At 44.4% G+C, this 13,619-nt stretch overlaps 1 protein-coding gene across 2 annotated transcripts in view; it reads right to left on the reverse strand.

Moving 5' to 3' along the window:
* The window catches only part of LOC144491433 (glypican-5-like), a 594,817-nt gene that overhangs the window by 382,011 nt on the left and 199,187 nt on the right, over positions 1-13,619 (reverse strand). For both annotated transcript variants that reach the window (XM_078209247.1, XM_078209248.1), the window contains exon 3: positions 7,268-7,962. In XM_078209247.1, the coding sequence (XP_078065373.1) occupies positions 7,268-7,962 (695 nt within the window). The remainder of the gene's footprint in view (positions 1-7,267; positions 7,963-13,619) is intronic.

Here is a 13,619-nt window from a genome sequence, read left to right on the forward strand (position 1 = left end):
GCCTCCTGTTAATTTGGCGTACGAATCTTCAATTTTTGGTACTGGATATCGATGCAATTTTGCTGCTTGATTGACCGTTAATTTGTAGTGACCACATATCCTAATGATTCTATCATGTTTAACCACTGGCACGATGGAAGCCACTCATTCAAAAACTGGATAGGCTTCATGATGCCTGATATTTGAGCTCAGACTCAGCCTTCTCATGTAAGGCATAGGGTACAGGTCGGACTAAGTAAAACTTTGATGTGGCCTCAGGATTTTCTTGGCGATCATGCTTCTTAAGTTTAGAGGCTGAACCCTCCTTTGTAAATAACAATACGTGTCCACCTCCATTCTGAGTGGATGACCATTTACCATCAACACATACCGTAATTGGAGCCATGTTGATCACCTTAATGTTGTCTAATCTGCATACTTCAGAATCATTTTCAGGGTTCCTCAATACTGTGTACTAGAGTGGAATTTTTTTTTTGCTGGCCCCTGGTGGGCTCTGCTTGGTCCTGCATATGCTCCTCATGTTCCCCCTCCTATATTGCAGGCATAACATGCAGCTTCCCTGAATTTACATTTCTCCCGGGGGGGGAGGTGATTTTTAAAAAATTAATTCATGGAATGTGAGTATCGCTGCCAAGGCCAGCATTTATTGTCCATCTCTAATTGCCCTTAAAATGAATGGCCTGCTAGGCCATTTCATAGGGCAGCTAAGAGCCAATCACATTTCTCTGGATCTGGAGTCACATGTTGGCCAAACCAGATGAGGATGGCAGATTTATAGACCAGTAAGCCTAACATCAGTAGTGGGGAAATTCTTGAATCCAATATCAAGGACTTTAAAGCAGAGCATTTAGAGAGCAGTGGCAGGATCAGACAGAGTCAGCATGGATTTATGAAGGGGAAATCATGCTTGACAAATCTGTTGGAATTCTTTGAAGTTGTAACTAGTAGAGTTGACAAGGGGGAGCCAAATAAGGAAGCATTTGACGAAGTCCCGCACAAGAGATTATAAAGAACAAAAAAAATTACAGCACAGGAACAGGCCCTTCAAGCCTGCACCGACCATGCTGCCCAACTGAACTAAAACCCCTACCCTTGCGGGGACCATATCCCTCTATACCCATCCCATTCATGTATTTGTCAAGACATTCCTTAAAAGTCGCTATCGTATCTGCTTCCACTACCTCTCCCGGCAACAAGTTCCAGGCACCCACCACCCTCTGTGTAAAAAACTTGCCTTGTACATCTCCTTTAAACCTTGCCCCTTAAACCTATGCCCCCTAGTAATTGACTTTTCCACCCTGGGAAAAAGCCTTTGACTATCCATTCTGTCCATGCCCCTCATAATCTTGTAGACTTCTATCAAGTCGCCCCTCAATCGTTCCAGTGAGAAAAAGCCAAGTTTCTCCAACCTCTCCTCATAGTTAATGCCCTCCATACCAGGCAACATCCTGGTAAACCTTTTCTGTACCCTCTCCAAAGCCTCCACATGCTTCTGGTAGTGTGGCGACCAGAATGGAACACTATATTCCAAGCGCGGCCTAACTAACGTTCCAAAAATGCTGCAATTGGACTTGCCAATTTTTAAACTCAATACCCCGGCTGATGAAGACAAGCATGCCGTATGCTTTCTTGACTACCTTCCCCACTTGCATTGTCACTTTCAGTGACCTATGTATCTGTACACCCAGATCCCTCTGCCATTTACTGTATATTTCCTATCTGTATTAGACCTTCCAAAATGCATTACCTCACATTTGTCCGAATTAAACTCCATCTGCCATCTCTCCGCCCAAGTCTCCAACAGATCTATATCCTGCTGTATCCCCTGATGGTCCTCATCGCTATCCCCAAATCCACCAACCTTTCTGTCGTCCGCAAACTTACTAATCAATCCAGTTACATTTTCCTCCAAATCATTTATATATAATTACAAACAGCAAAGGTCCCAGGACTGATCCCTGCAGAACGCCACTTGTCACAGCCCTCCATTCAGAAACACACCCTTCCACTGCTACCTTCTGTCTTCTATGACCGAGCCAATTCTGTATCCACCTTGCCAGCTCACCTCTGATCCCACGCGACTTCACCTTCTGTACCAGTCTGCCATGAGGGACCTTGTCAAAGGCCTTACTGAAATCCAAGTGGACAACATCCACTGCCTTATCCTCATCAATCATCTTCATCACTTCCTCAAAAAATTCGATCAAGTTAGTGAGGCACGACCTCCCCTTCACAAAATCAATTATCATGCAAGATTAAAGCGCATGGGATTGGGAGAAGTGTATAAAGATGGATAGAAAACTGATTGGCAGAGAAGAAACAAAGTAAGAATTAATGGGTCCTTTTCAAATTGGCAGGCAGTAACTAATGGGGTGCCACAGGGATCAGTGCTGGGACCCCAGCTATTCACAATATATATTAATGATTTGGATGAGGGAACAAAAGGTAACATCTAAAAGCTTGCAGAGGATACCAAGTTGGGTGGGAGGGTGAACTGTGATGAGGATGCAGTTGGGTAAGTGGGCAAATCAATGGCTGATGCAGTATAATTTGGATAAATGTGAGGTTATTCACTTTGGAAGCAAAAACAAGGTGGCAGATTACTACCTGAATGGCTGTAAATTGGGAGAGGAGAGTGTGCAGTGGGACCTGGGTGTCCTTGTGCACCAGTCACTGAAGGTAGGCATGCAGGTGCAACTGGCAGTAAAGAAGGCAAATGGTATGTTGGCCTTCATTGCGAGAGGTTTCGAGTACAGGAGCAGGGATGTGTTGTTGCAATTGTACAGGGCCTTGGTGAGGCCACACCTAGAATAGTGTGCAGTTTTGGTCTCCTTTTCTGAGGAAGGATGTTCTTGCTCTCAAGGGAGTGCAGCAAAGGTTTACCAGGCTGATTCCAGGGATGGCGGGACTGATGTATGAGGAGAGATTGACAAAGTTAGGATTGTTTTCGCTGGAGTTCAGACGAATGAGGGAGGATTTCATACAGACTTATAAAATTCTAACAGGACTAGACAGTGTAGATGCAGGGAGGATGTTCCCAATGGTGGGGGAGTTCAGAACCAGAGGCACAGTCTGAGGATTCAGGGTCGACATTTAGGATAGAGGAGACATTTCTTCACCCAAGGAGTGGTGAGCCTGTGGAATTCATTACCACAGGGAGTAACTGATGCCAAACATTGAATGTATTCAAGAGACAGCTGGATATAGCACTTGGAGCGAATCGGATCAAAGGTTATGGGGAGAAAGCAGGATTCGGCTATTGAGTTGGACAATTTGCCATGATCATGATGAATGTCAGAGCAAGCTGGAAGGGCCAAATGACCTCCTCCTGCTCCTATTTTCTATGTTTCTACGTTTCCATTTCCTTCCTTAAAGGACATTCACGAACCATGTGGATTTTTAATGACAATCAACAATGGCTCCATGGTCACCATTAGATTTTTAAATCCAGATTTTTTATTCAATTTGAATTTCAACATCTGTCAAGGTGGAATTCGAACCCTGGTCCCCATAGCAGCAACCTGGGTCTCTTCATTACTATTCAGTGACAATACCATTACGTCATTGCCTCTCCAAACATCAGTAGCATTCTTCGTAGCTCCTGGGCTGTGAACCAGATTTCCTACGCCTCTGCACTCTTTTGCTCTGAGCCTCTTTGCTCATTACTTCCTGCGTCCTCTTCCCAGTACCTCCACATCTACCAGCAGCTCCCCACCAAGCTTGGTGGACCTCACCTGATTGCACACACTAAGGTTCCATCGCCACCTCCACCTCCCTTTTCAGCACTTTCTATTGCCTGGGTAGCCTCTAATGCCTTATTTAATGTAGCCTCTGCTAATAATTTTTTCTGTACATTTGTGTTGTTAAGATCACAGACTCGCCTGTCCCTCAACATGTTATTGAGTGCAGTGTAGGCATTTGACATATTGCACCCACTGCTCCGTGTTAGAGTTGAATGGGTCCAATTTCCCAAAAAGGAGCATTTTGACAGTCAGACTGAATGAGTTTGCTTTATAAAGGCTTCCATATGCAGACTGCTCTCTCGATTTCTGTACCAGTAGGAAGGCACTTTAACTGAACCGCGTTGCCAAATGTAGCATCTTGCAAAGATGGATGCCAGGTAGATTAACAAATGAATGGTTTATTACGGTAAGTAACTATGTGCAGGGTATGATATAAAGGCTACCATACTCCACAACTCCAGACCCCTAAATGCAAGGAAACCTGCAGTCAGCTCCAGGATTTGCACAATCTTGGCTGATTGGCCGAACAGGTCACATGACCCTCCAAGAGCTTGCTCCTTAAAGGGACATGCTACCACACTCTGATATACATTGGAATAACTCTGCACTAGTGACTCTGTGCTTTGGAGGGCGACAGCCATGAAGAAACCATCGCATCATACTTGTCAAATGAATACCATGTCCTATGGTGAGAAATATCTGCTGTTTGGGTGTCACCATCTCACCCTTTCATGGGAGGAGCTACAAGGTGTTAAAAAGCAAGGACGAACTGGGCCAGAAATAAATTTCTGGCCTTTTCCACATCACTTGAAGCAGTCTATGTCTGCTGCTTGGTAACCATACAGCCCTTTCAAAAGTCTATAGCTCCCAGTGGCAGCCAGTCAGTCCTTAAAGCCTCAAACAGGAGAGCTGCCAACAAACAAAAAAACTGTTCAGAGGCTGCTTTGATAGTGAAGCTCAAAGGCTGCCATCCAGCACACTGGCACACAGAGATCTGGCAAGGTCCTTCACAGTGGGTATAATGAGGCTTCTCATTTTTTTTGTTGATATCTGTGGAAATGTTCCCATTGAACAATTTTTTTTAAAAAATCACCTTGGTGGTACTTCTCATTTATTTATTTTGTGTGCGATTCCATCTCAAGCTTTCCTGTCAGAAAACATTACCAAGAGAAAATGCCTGGTTAGTTCAAAGTTAAAAGAAAGAGGAAAATGTTGCTGGCTTGCTTCAAAAAAAATTAAATTTCTGTTCATAACTCGCTGTGCATTCTTAACATCCTATTTGCATTTAAAGGGACAGTGTTGTTGTTGTTCTTGATTGAATAGAAGTGCACATTCTCGAAGATGTTTGTAAATACTGTTATTACAGATCAGGCAGATTTTACAAATTCCCTTCCCAACCTCTTCATAACTATGAGCAAATGCGATTCGGTATCAATATTTGTAACTTAGCATTCTCCTTGCAAGCCTGATATTTCAGGCATGGATGCCTTTCCATTTTATTCCACCCTTCCTACCCCATCACACCCCTCTGGAAGACACCAAATTCATGCCACAGGACAACTCCACAGTCACTCTGCCAGCTCACCCAAGTGGCCAATTCTCATGCACTTAATCCTACTCTACGAATGCCCACAGTGTAGACAGTTGTAGATGCTGGGGAAGGAGCAGTACCCTCTCAAGGACTATACATGGATATTCGGAGGCAGGAGGTAACCAGATAGCAATTGAGAGCAGAGAGCTCTGTTGTTCTCCCTTCCTAAATCCACAGACAAAAGGACAAACTCGCATCATGATCGCAGGACACCTTTTCCAAAAATTACAACACTTAACACTTCATAGTCAATGGAGTAATGTAGGAAATGCAAATAGCCATGTGATAATGACCAGATAATCCGTTTTTAATGAGGGATAAGTATTGGGCAGTACATCAGGGTGAACTCCCCTTGTCTTGTTCGAAATAATGCCATGGGATTTATGCGCTCAACTGAGGGGACAGGTTAAGCCTCGGTTTAACATCTCATCCGAAAGCCCTCTGACCACCCAGCCATCCCCTCAGCACTGCGCTGAGAACCGCAGCCAAGAGCTTGTGCTCAAGTCTCTGGATTGGGACTGCTGCCAACCAAGCCACGACTGACATCTATGATTTAGACCTCTCATTGTTTCAAGTACTGACAACTCAACAAAGAAAATCTTAAACAGTTTCAAACAATCGCCCACACTGTGAGGTTGATATGGGCGAGAGCCAGGCTGGTTATTTTGTGCTGTGCAGCTTACGTCTACAGAAACCTTAATCAAGAGCGATAGGAACATACTTACTCTTTACAGCAAAACAAGATAGAAAAAGGAGAGAAAGACAGAGAGAGAGAGAGAGAGAGAAGGACCTCGGAGAGAGGGAGAAAAGCAGGTATAAAAATAAACAGAGGTGAAGCAAAGCAAAGGAAAATGGAAGTGAAGAAAGAAAAGAGACAGGCAGACAGATCAACAGGGAACCCAACAAGAGACATAGGTCAGAGTTTTCCATTCCCCTCCTCCCCCCTGCAGAGGCTCACCACTGGCTCTCAATGGGATCTTCCAGTCCCATCGAGATCCATGCAATTTGTATGGCTCGTCCTGACTGCCACCGGGAACCTGCAGCGGGGCCAACTTTGGCGGGACCAGAAGATCCTGCTGACAGGAAGGGCCAGAGAATCCGGCCCACAGATAAACCAAGCTGAGGAAAGACAAAGGCCAAAGATTTACACACAGGCAGATAAAGTGATGAGAGAGAGCACGATAAACATAGATATAAGAAGACAGCGAAGATGGAGTGGGGATGGCGTAGAGACAGAAAGAAACAGATAAACATAGACAGAAATGCAGGAAAACAGAAAAAGAGATGCTTAGACAAACAGTAAAACAAATAGTGACAAACATAAATTGGAAGAGAGAGAGAAAATGGAGCAGACAAAGCATGAGAATGAGGCAGACTAAAAGAGAGAATGAGATGCCTAGTCAAGTAGTGAGACACACACACGCAGAATCTCACAATCACACACACACAGTCAACAATAAAGAGAGACACAAATAGATGTGCCATTTTGAGAGGGGCTTACACACAGGGTGGCACGGTGGCACAGTGGTTAGCATTGCTGCCTCACAGCGCCAGGGACCCAAGTTTGATTCTCGGCTCGGGTCACTGTCTATGTGGAGTCTGCATGTTCTCCCTGTGTCTGCGTGGGTTTCCTCCGGGTGCTCCGGTTTCCCCCCACAGTTGAAAGACGTGCTGGTTAGGTGCATTGACCATGCTAAATCCTCCCTTAGTGTACCCGAACAGGTGCTGGTGTGTGGCAACTAGGGGATTTTCACAGTAACTTCATTGCAGTGTTAATGTAAGCCAACTTGCAACTAATAAATAAACTTTTACTTTATACACTTAGAAAAATGCAGAAAATTAATTTTGCTCAACCTGGCTGCGCTTTAGTCCAACGCAACCCGATGAGTGTCTGAACACTGGCAGTAACACACTGGAATATATCGTTACTTACTGTAGTGGAGATTTCTGGTCCGTTCAGCTGGGCATGCAAAATAGCTTCATTGACCAATGGTGCCACTCTTAGTAATGCCTGTTCCACACCTCGTGGTCCTGTAATGAAACTGGTGAGCTCATCCAGGTTTGAAATATAGCCCCGCCAGTGTGAATCAATATCTGCCACATTAGCAAGACATCCCCGCATTACATTGAGACAGTATGCCACACAGGGTTTGATTAGGGTAAGGCCGTGGCAGTGAGAACAATATTCCATTTTAACCAGAGCTCTGGAACATTCTCGGGTGAAAACGACATTCTTGGTCATATTTATCACCTCGCTGCCTATGTTCAAGACTTGTAGGAGAGTTTTCATTGCCTGCAGTGGCCTGGCCATCTCAGCGACCATCTTCATAGGGTAAGGTCCAAAGGGGTTAATATCCTGCCTGGCCAATCGTAGGCACTCTAAATAATCCATGGAAACTTCACTAAGTCCAGGATGTATCAGCCGATTGTAAACCAATGGGAAAAGGCTGTCGAAGAAACTCAGGACAATATCCTCAATGTTCCAGCTCAAATCCAGGACATAGAGGGACAGGTCAGTAAATAATCCTTTCACCACTTCTGTAGCCTCCTTTGCCATCGTCCTGTACCCTGTCTTGAACAAGGAGTTGGTGTGATTGCTTGCAATGTGAATCAAGGATGTAAAAGCCTCTGCCAAAGGAAAAGAAGGAGCGTAATTAACAACAGATCGAACACTTGGAGGAATTAAACAGAACGTGCTAGAAATCCCAGCTCCATCCCTTATTCACTCTTGGTTCTAAGCCCCACACACCCACCATCTCAGTTGATTTCCAGCTCTTTCAACCACACTGTCCCCACAACCTCTCAAGAACCTAGCAAAGAGTTGAAATATACACGTAACGGTGAAAAGCCCGGCAGAACCAATTCAAACCAAGGATAATGAGATGTGTTCCCCAGGAGGGACATTTAAGCACAGAACAATTCAATCTGTTGCCACAGGGTGAAAAGTAGTGTGAAAGTAAACTAGAGATCTTGTCTGCAGAAGGATGGATTAGATGAGGCCAAATGGCCTATACTTACTCCTAAAATATTTCTGTTCCAAATCATTCATATCCAGCTCAACTTGAGTTCATTACGATACTGCTGAATAACAATTTAAAGAACAAAATAAAACTGGAAATTGAGCAGCTAACTAAAAAGCCAATAGCTTCATGCAAAACCATTTTTCATAACTTGCCGTTGTTTAGGGAATGAGAACAGCCATGTCTCCTTGTAACAGTGGTGCCTGTCACTCGGGATTAAGGCTCACGCCATGCTCGAGTCAGCATTCTGTGTATTTACAAATATTGCTACAAATGCTGGACTTTACAAGATGGTTATGCTTTAATACATCTCCTTTAACATAAGATGAAACAGATTGCTCTGGAAAGGGGAATGGTGAGGTCATTGTAAACATCTCCATTTAGACACAGGCCCATGTGATGTGGTGGCTATGGGGGAGGAAACTCAGACAAACACATTGAAATATCAAGTGGCAATTTTCACACCTGGGACAACTACAGTTTAAGACAAGAGGGAGTGAGGGAATGTGGATAGGCTCACTGCTTTGGAAAAGCAGGATGCTTAAGAGAGTCGATTTTCATTTCAAAGGAAAAGGGAGAAACCTAATGATGTTTTTGGAGGTTTGAGGAACAGGGAATCACTGAGGTGATCCTTGCTGGTGGAAGACTCAGACTGAGTGGAAAACTTTTGAAGGGCATCGGAAGTTTCAACCTAATGCAGTAGGGAGAAGAAAGCCTGCTGGAAAGCCAGGAATAACTTTCGATTTGCTCTTGTAATGCTACACATCTTCCAGAAGTGCAGTGCACAGTGAAAAAAGCTGTAAGACACATCTCATTTGTGTTAGGCACAAAAGTACCTCGTCTTCAGTTCAAAGTATTAGTTGCCCGTTAAGTAATGCTTGATCAATGTTGATTTTGGTTTTTTTGTTGCAGTAAAAATCTTTAAAAAGTGATATCTATCCTTTGGTTATGCTCGCTGGTCATTTGGAAAATTTGTTTCATTTTAAAAGTTATACAGGGATCATAACAATACCATTCTCCAAGATTCTAACCTTCTTTTCTCGATGATGCTGCAGTGTGAATCAGGGATTACTGTGGCTCTTTCAAAAACCTTTTTCCCCAATCCTCACCCTCTACCCCACCTCCAGTTCCATGCTAATTTGTTCAATGCACTGGAAGAGACAGTGCAGCCCAGAAGTATGACAAGAACTCTGTTGCCTATGTGGAGAGGAGACTAGGTGAAGGCAACAGTGGCATCTACACGTGATATACCAGCTCCTGCTGGGGCTGGTGTTTTGTAAGATTATTCCAGTTACATGGCACCCTCATACACAGTAGAGTGTTGCTTAACCACACATCAGTTACTATGAGAGAAGCAGCATCAGACTTGGGGACACACACACACGGCTGAAATAGGGGAGACACATAGCAAATGAAATCTAACATAAGTGTGAAGACGTACATTCTGGAGGAAAGAACAAGGAGAGGAAATATAAACTAAATGCTACAATTTAAAGAGAAGTGGAGAGAATGGGGCATGCACAAATCTTCTTGAAGGTGGCAGGACAAGTTCAGTAGATGTTAAAAAAGCATCTTCGGCTTTATTATAAATACGGGCATAGGATGCAGATAAATGAGAGTTATACTAATCCTTTATGAAGCATTGGTTAGATCTCAACTGGAGTATTGTGTTAAATGCTGAACACTGCACTTTAAAAAGGATATAAACATTGGAGAGCGTGCAGAACAGATTGATCAATATGGTACCAGGGATGATGGACTTCAGATAGAGAAAGAAGTTGGCATTGCTCCCTTTAGAGCAGAGAACGTTAAGGGACAATTTAATACAAGTGTTTAAAAACCTGGAGGGTTTTTAGGAAGAAACGTTATCCAGTGACATAGGTGCAACAGATTTAAAACTATTAGTAAGAGAACTGGGAGGGGGAAAAGGTGAGGAGAATTCCTTGTTACACAGAGTCATTGTGATCTGGAATGCACTGCCTAAAAGGGCACTGGAAGATGATTTTCAAAAGAAACGTGGATAAATACCTGAAAATGAAAGATTTACAGGGTTTTCGGCAAAGCACAGGGAATGAGCCTTTTTTTTGCCATCTAGAGGCACACAAAACAGTGGAAATTAATTTTTTCCTTCAGAACCCAACTGCTCAAAAAGGTGTTATCGTCATGCTCCCTCCATGAATCCATGAGTCTGCACTGAGACAGAGTAAGAAGTTTAACAACACCAGGTTAAAGTCCAACAGGTTTATTTGGTAGCAAAAGCCACACAAGCTTTGTAAGATTATTGTAAGATTAACCACACATCAGTTACTATGAGAGAAGCAGCATCAGACTTGGGGACGCACACACACGGCTGAAATAGGGGAGACACATAGCAAATGAAATCTGACACAAGTGTGAAGACGTACATTCTGGAGGAAAGAACAAGGAGAGGAAATATAAACTAAATGCTACAATTTAAAGAGAAGCGGAGAGAATGGGGCAGGGAGGAAAGAGACACACACAACTGGAAAGCATAGTGTTTATACAAGGCCTTACTACATCCTCAGAATGTCATAAAGCATTTCCCATGCAATGAATTACTTTCAAAACCATAACATTGTTATTTCAAAGAGACAAGTGACAGCCAATTTGCACCCAGTCAGACCCCAGAAACAGCAGCATGATAAATGATCAGCCAGTCTGCCTTTGTGGTGGGTTTGGTTGTGATTAACTTTCTGCCTATTCTTCAAATAAGACTGCAGAATCTTTTAGATAGATCTAATACGCCCCACTCACCCCAACTGCCCCTCCCACAGACAACCACACCCATCATCATGTATTCAAGACAGAATTCTAAGTGTTGAAAAAGTCTGAAAATGGGAGTGTTCCACATTGTTTTTTGGGTGAGTTCGGCACTGCAATCTTCCCACACTCGCAGTTTTTCTGACAGCTGGGAGATTTGCGCCAATTTGGGGGGGTGGGTGAGTGGGAGCAGAGCCCAAGTAAAGCTGGTAAAGCCAGCCGCACAGCTCTCAGGCACCCCAATCTCCAGGGGAACCAGGAGACCTCATGGACATTGGATCACACCCCACCCCCACCATCAGCCACATTATTCCGCGCCCCCCCCCCCCCCCCCCCCCCGCCCGCCCACCCACCAACAGAAGGTTGCTGGCATCTGGACATCAGGACTCTTTCAATGAGTTTCGTGATAGACCCTCTATCCCCGAGCCCTGCATGCCCCCCCACCCCTACTGTGCCAATCACCCTCTGCACACCCCCTACACCACTGCACGGACCCCCTGCACAGACTCCCCCATCTTTATGCATATGCTTCCCATCATAGCTCCACCCCCAAGTGCCCCACCTCATTGGCACTGCCCTGACACACTTATGGTAAGAAGTCTCACAACACCAGGTTAAAGTCCAACAGGTTTATTTGGTAGCAAATACCATAAGCTTTCGGAGCACTGCTCCTTCGTCAGATGGAGTGGATATCTGCTGCCCAGCCAGGGTGCTAAGTAGGCACTATCCAGCATGCCATTGCCTGATGGGCACTGCCCAGCCATGCCCCCGAACACCCTGGGACTCAATGGCCTCTGACCCCCCTGCGTGGCCATGGCACCCGGTCTACATTGGTGGACACCAGTACTGATTCTCGTTGGTGTTTTTGAGGGAGGCTGGAAGATGCCAGACAGGAGCAGGTAAGTCAGCTTATGTTTGTTGATCGGCTTCGCGCTCATTTTGCTGGCAAAACAGGGCTGGGAGGATAGGGTGCATATCCGTTTTTTATCCTCACCTGCGATCTTCCCAGTTCACCATGCTGATCGACCGGCATGGCGAGCCAGTAAGAACGCCTCCATAGGCTTCTCCCTTCCCGGGAACTATCAGTTCAAACAGGGGGACTGGAAGGAAAACACCAGCTTAACTGAAATTGGAGTTAAGAATTAGAGGTTTAGGGTTTTACTTTAGAAAATTTTCAAAATGGGACAAGCATACCTGGAAGTAGTCAGAATTTTCAAACAAGTAAATGTAAAGTTTAAAGTTTATTTATTATTGTCACAAGTATGCTTACATTAACACTGCATAGGAGTTACTGTGAAAATCCTCAAGTCGCCACACTCTGGCGCTTGATCAGATACACTGAGGGAGAATTTAGCTTGGCCAATGCACCTAACCAGCATATCTTTCGGACTGTGGGAGGAAACTGGAGCACCAGGAGAAAACCCATGCAGACACAGGGAGAACGTGCAGACTCAAACCCGGGTCCCCAGCGCTGTGAGGCAGCAGTGCTAATCACTGAGCCACCGTGCCAACCCAGAAAGGAAGAGACAGAAAAAAGACCCATTAAAACTGATTCAGATTATTCATTTATCCAGCACCTCCCATCATGCAGACAACAAAAGGATGAATTGAAGGATCGGAGGGGAATATCAGGGTAACAGGATGCAGCCACAATTGGCTCAGTGGTGCACAACCAAGCTCACAGGATAATGGTGATAGAGCTGCAGAACTTAAGTCTTTAAAGTAGCTACTGCTTATTCAACAATACAAAATACAGGATATTAGCACAGTAAAATCCTTGGTTAACCACCAAGCATTTCTGCCCCATACTTGGGATGCTTCCCTCATCCCCCGCCACCTTGGAGGCACCAACAATACAATGCGTTTTTTCCCAGGATATATAGTTTGTCTGTACCATAACAGGAGTTAATCAGAGATTCTATAACCCCAAAACAACTGAAATCCAAAAAAAAAGAACAGCAGAATATTGACAAAATACTGTGGATGCTGGAATTTGAAACAAAAATGGATAATGCTGGAAGAACCCAACAGGTCTCACAGCATCTGTGGAGAGAGAATAGAGCCAACGTTTCCAGTCTGACATGGATCATCCTGACTCGAAACAGTGGCTCTTTTCTGTCTCCACAGATGTTGTCAGACCTGCTGAGTTTCTCCAGAATTTTCTGTTTTCACTGCAGAACATTAGCCTCAGAGCTCAGGGTTGCCCCCATCATATGAAAAAAAGCACAGTACAGGATCAACACAAGGACTTAATTAATGGACCCTGATTTTCACAGCGTAACAGGATAACACCTCTGTACACGTATATCATTCATCCTTGTCAGGATAAAAGACAATATCACAAAATCAGGAGCATCATCACAAGGAAACAAGGTTTAGGATTAATGATGAACTTCAGGATAATATAAACATCCATGGAGCTTGAGAAGGCCAAAGACATGACAGGATTGTCAAGCAACATCCAGGATCCATCCAGAGTTAAAC

The sequence above is a fragment of the Mustelus asterias genome, chromosome 3 (genome assembly GCF_964213995.1).
Source record: "Mustelus asterias chromosome 3, sMusAst1.hap1.1, whole genome shotgun sequence".
Lineage (NCBI taxonomy): Eukaryota > Metazoa > Chordata > Chondrichthyes > Carcharhiniformes > Triakidae > Mustelus > Mustelus asterias.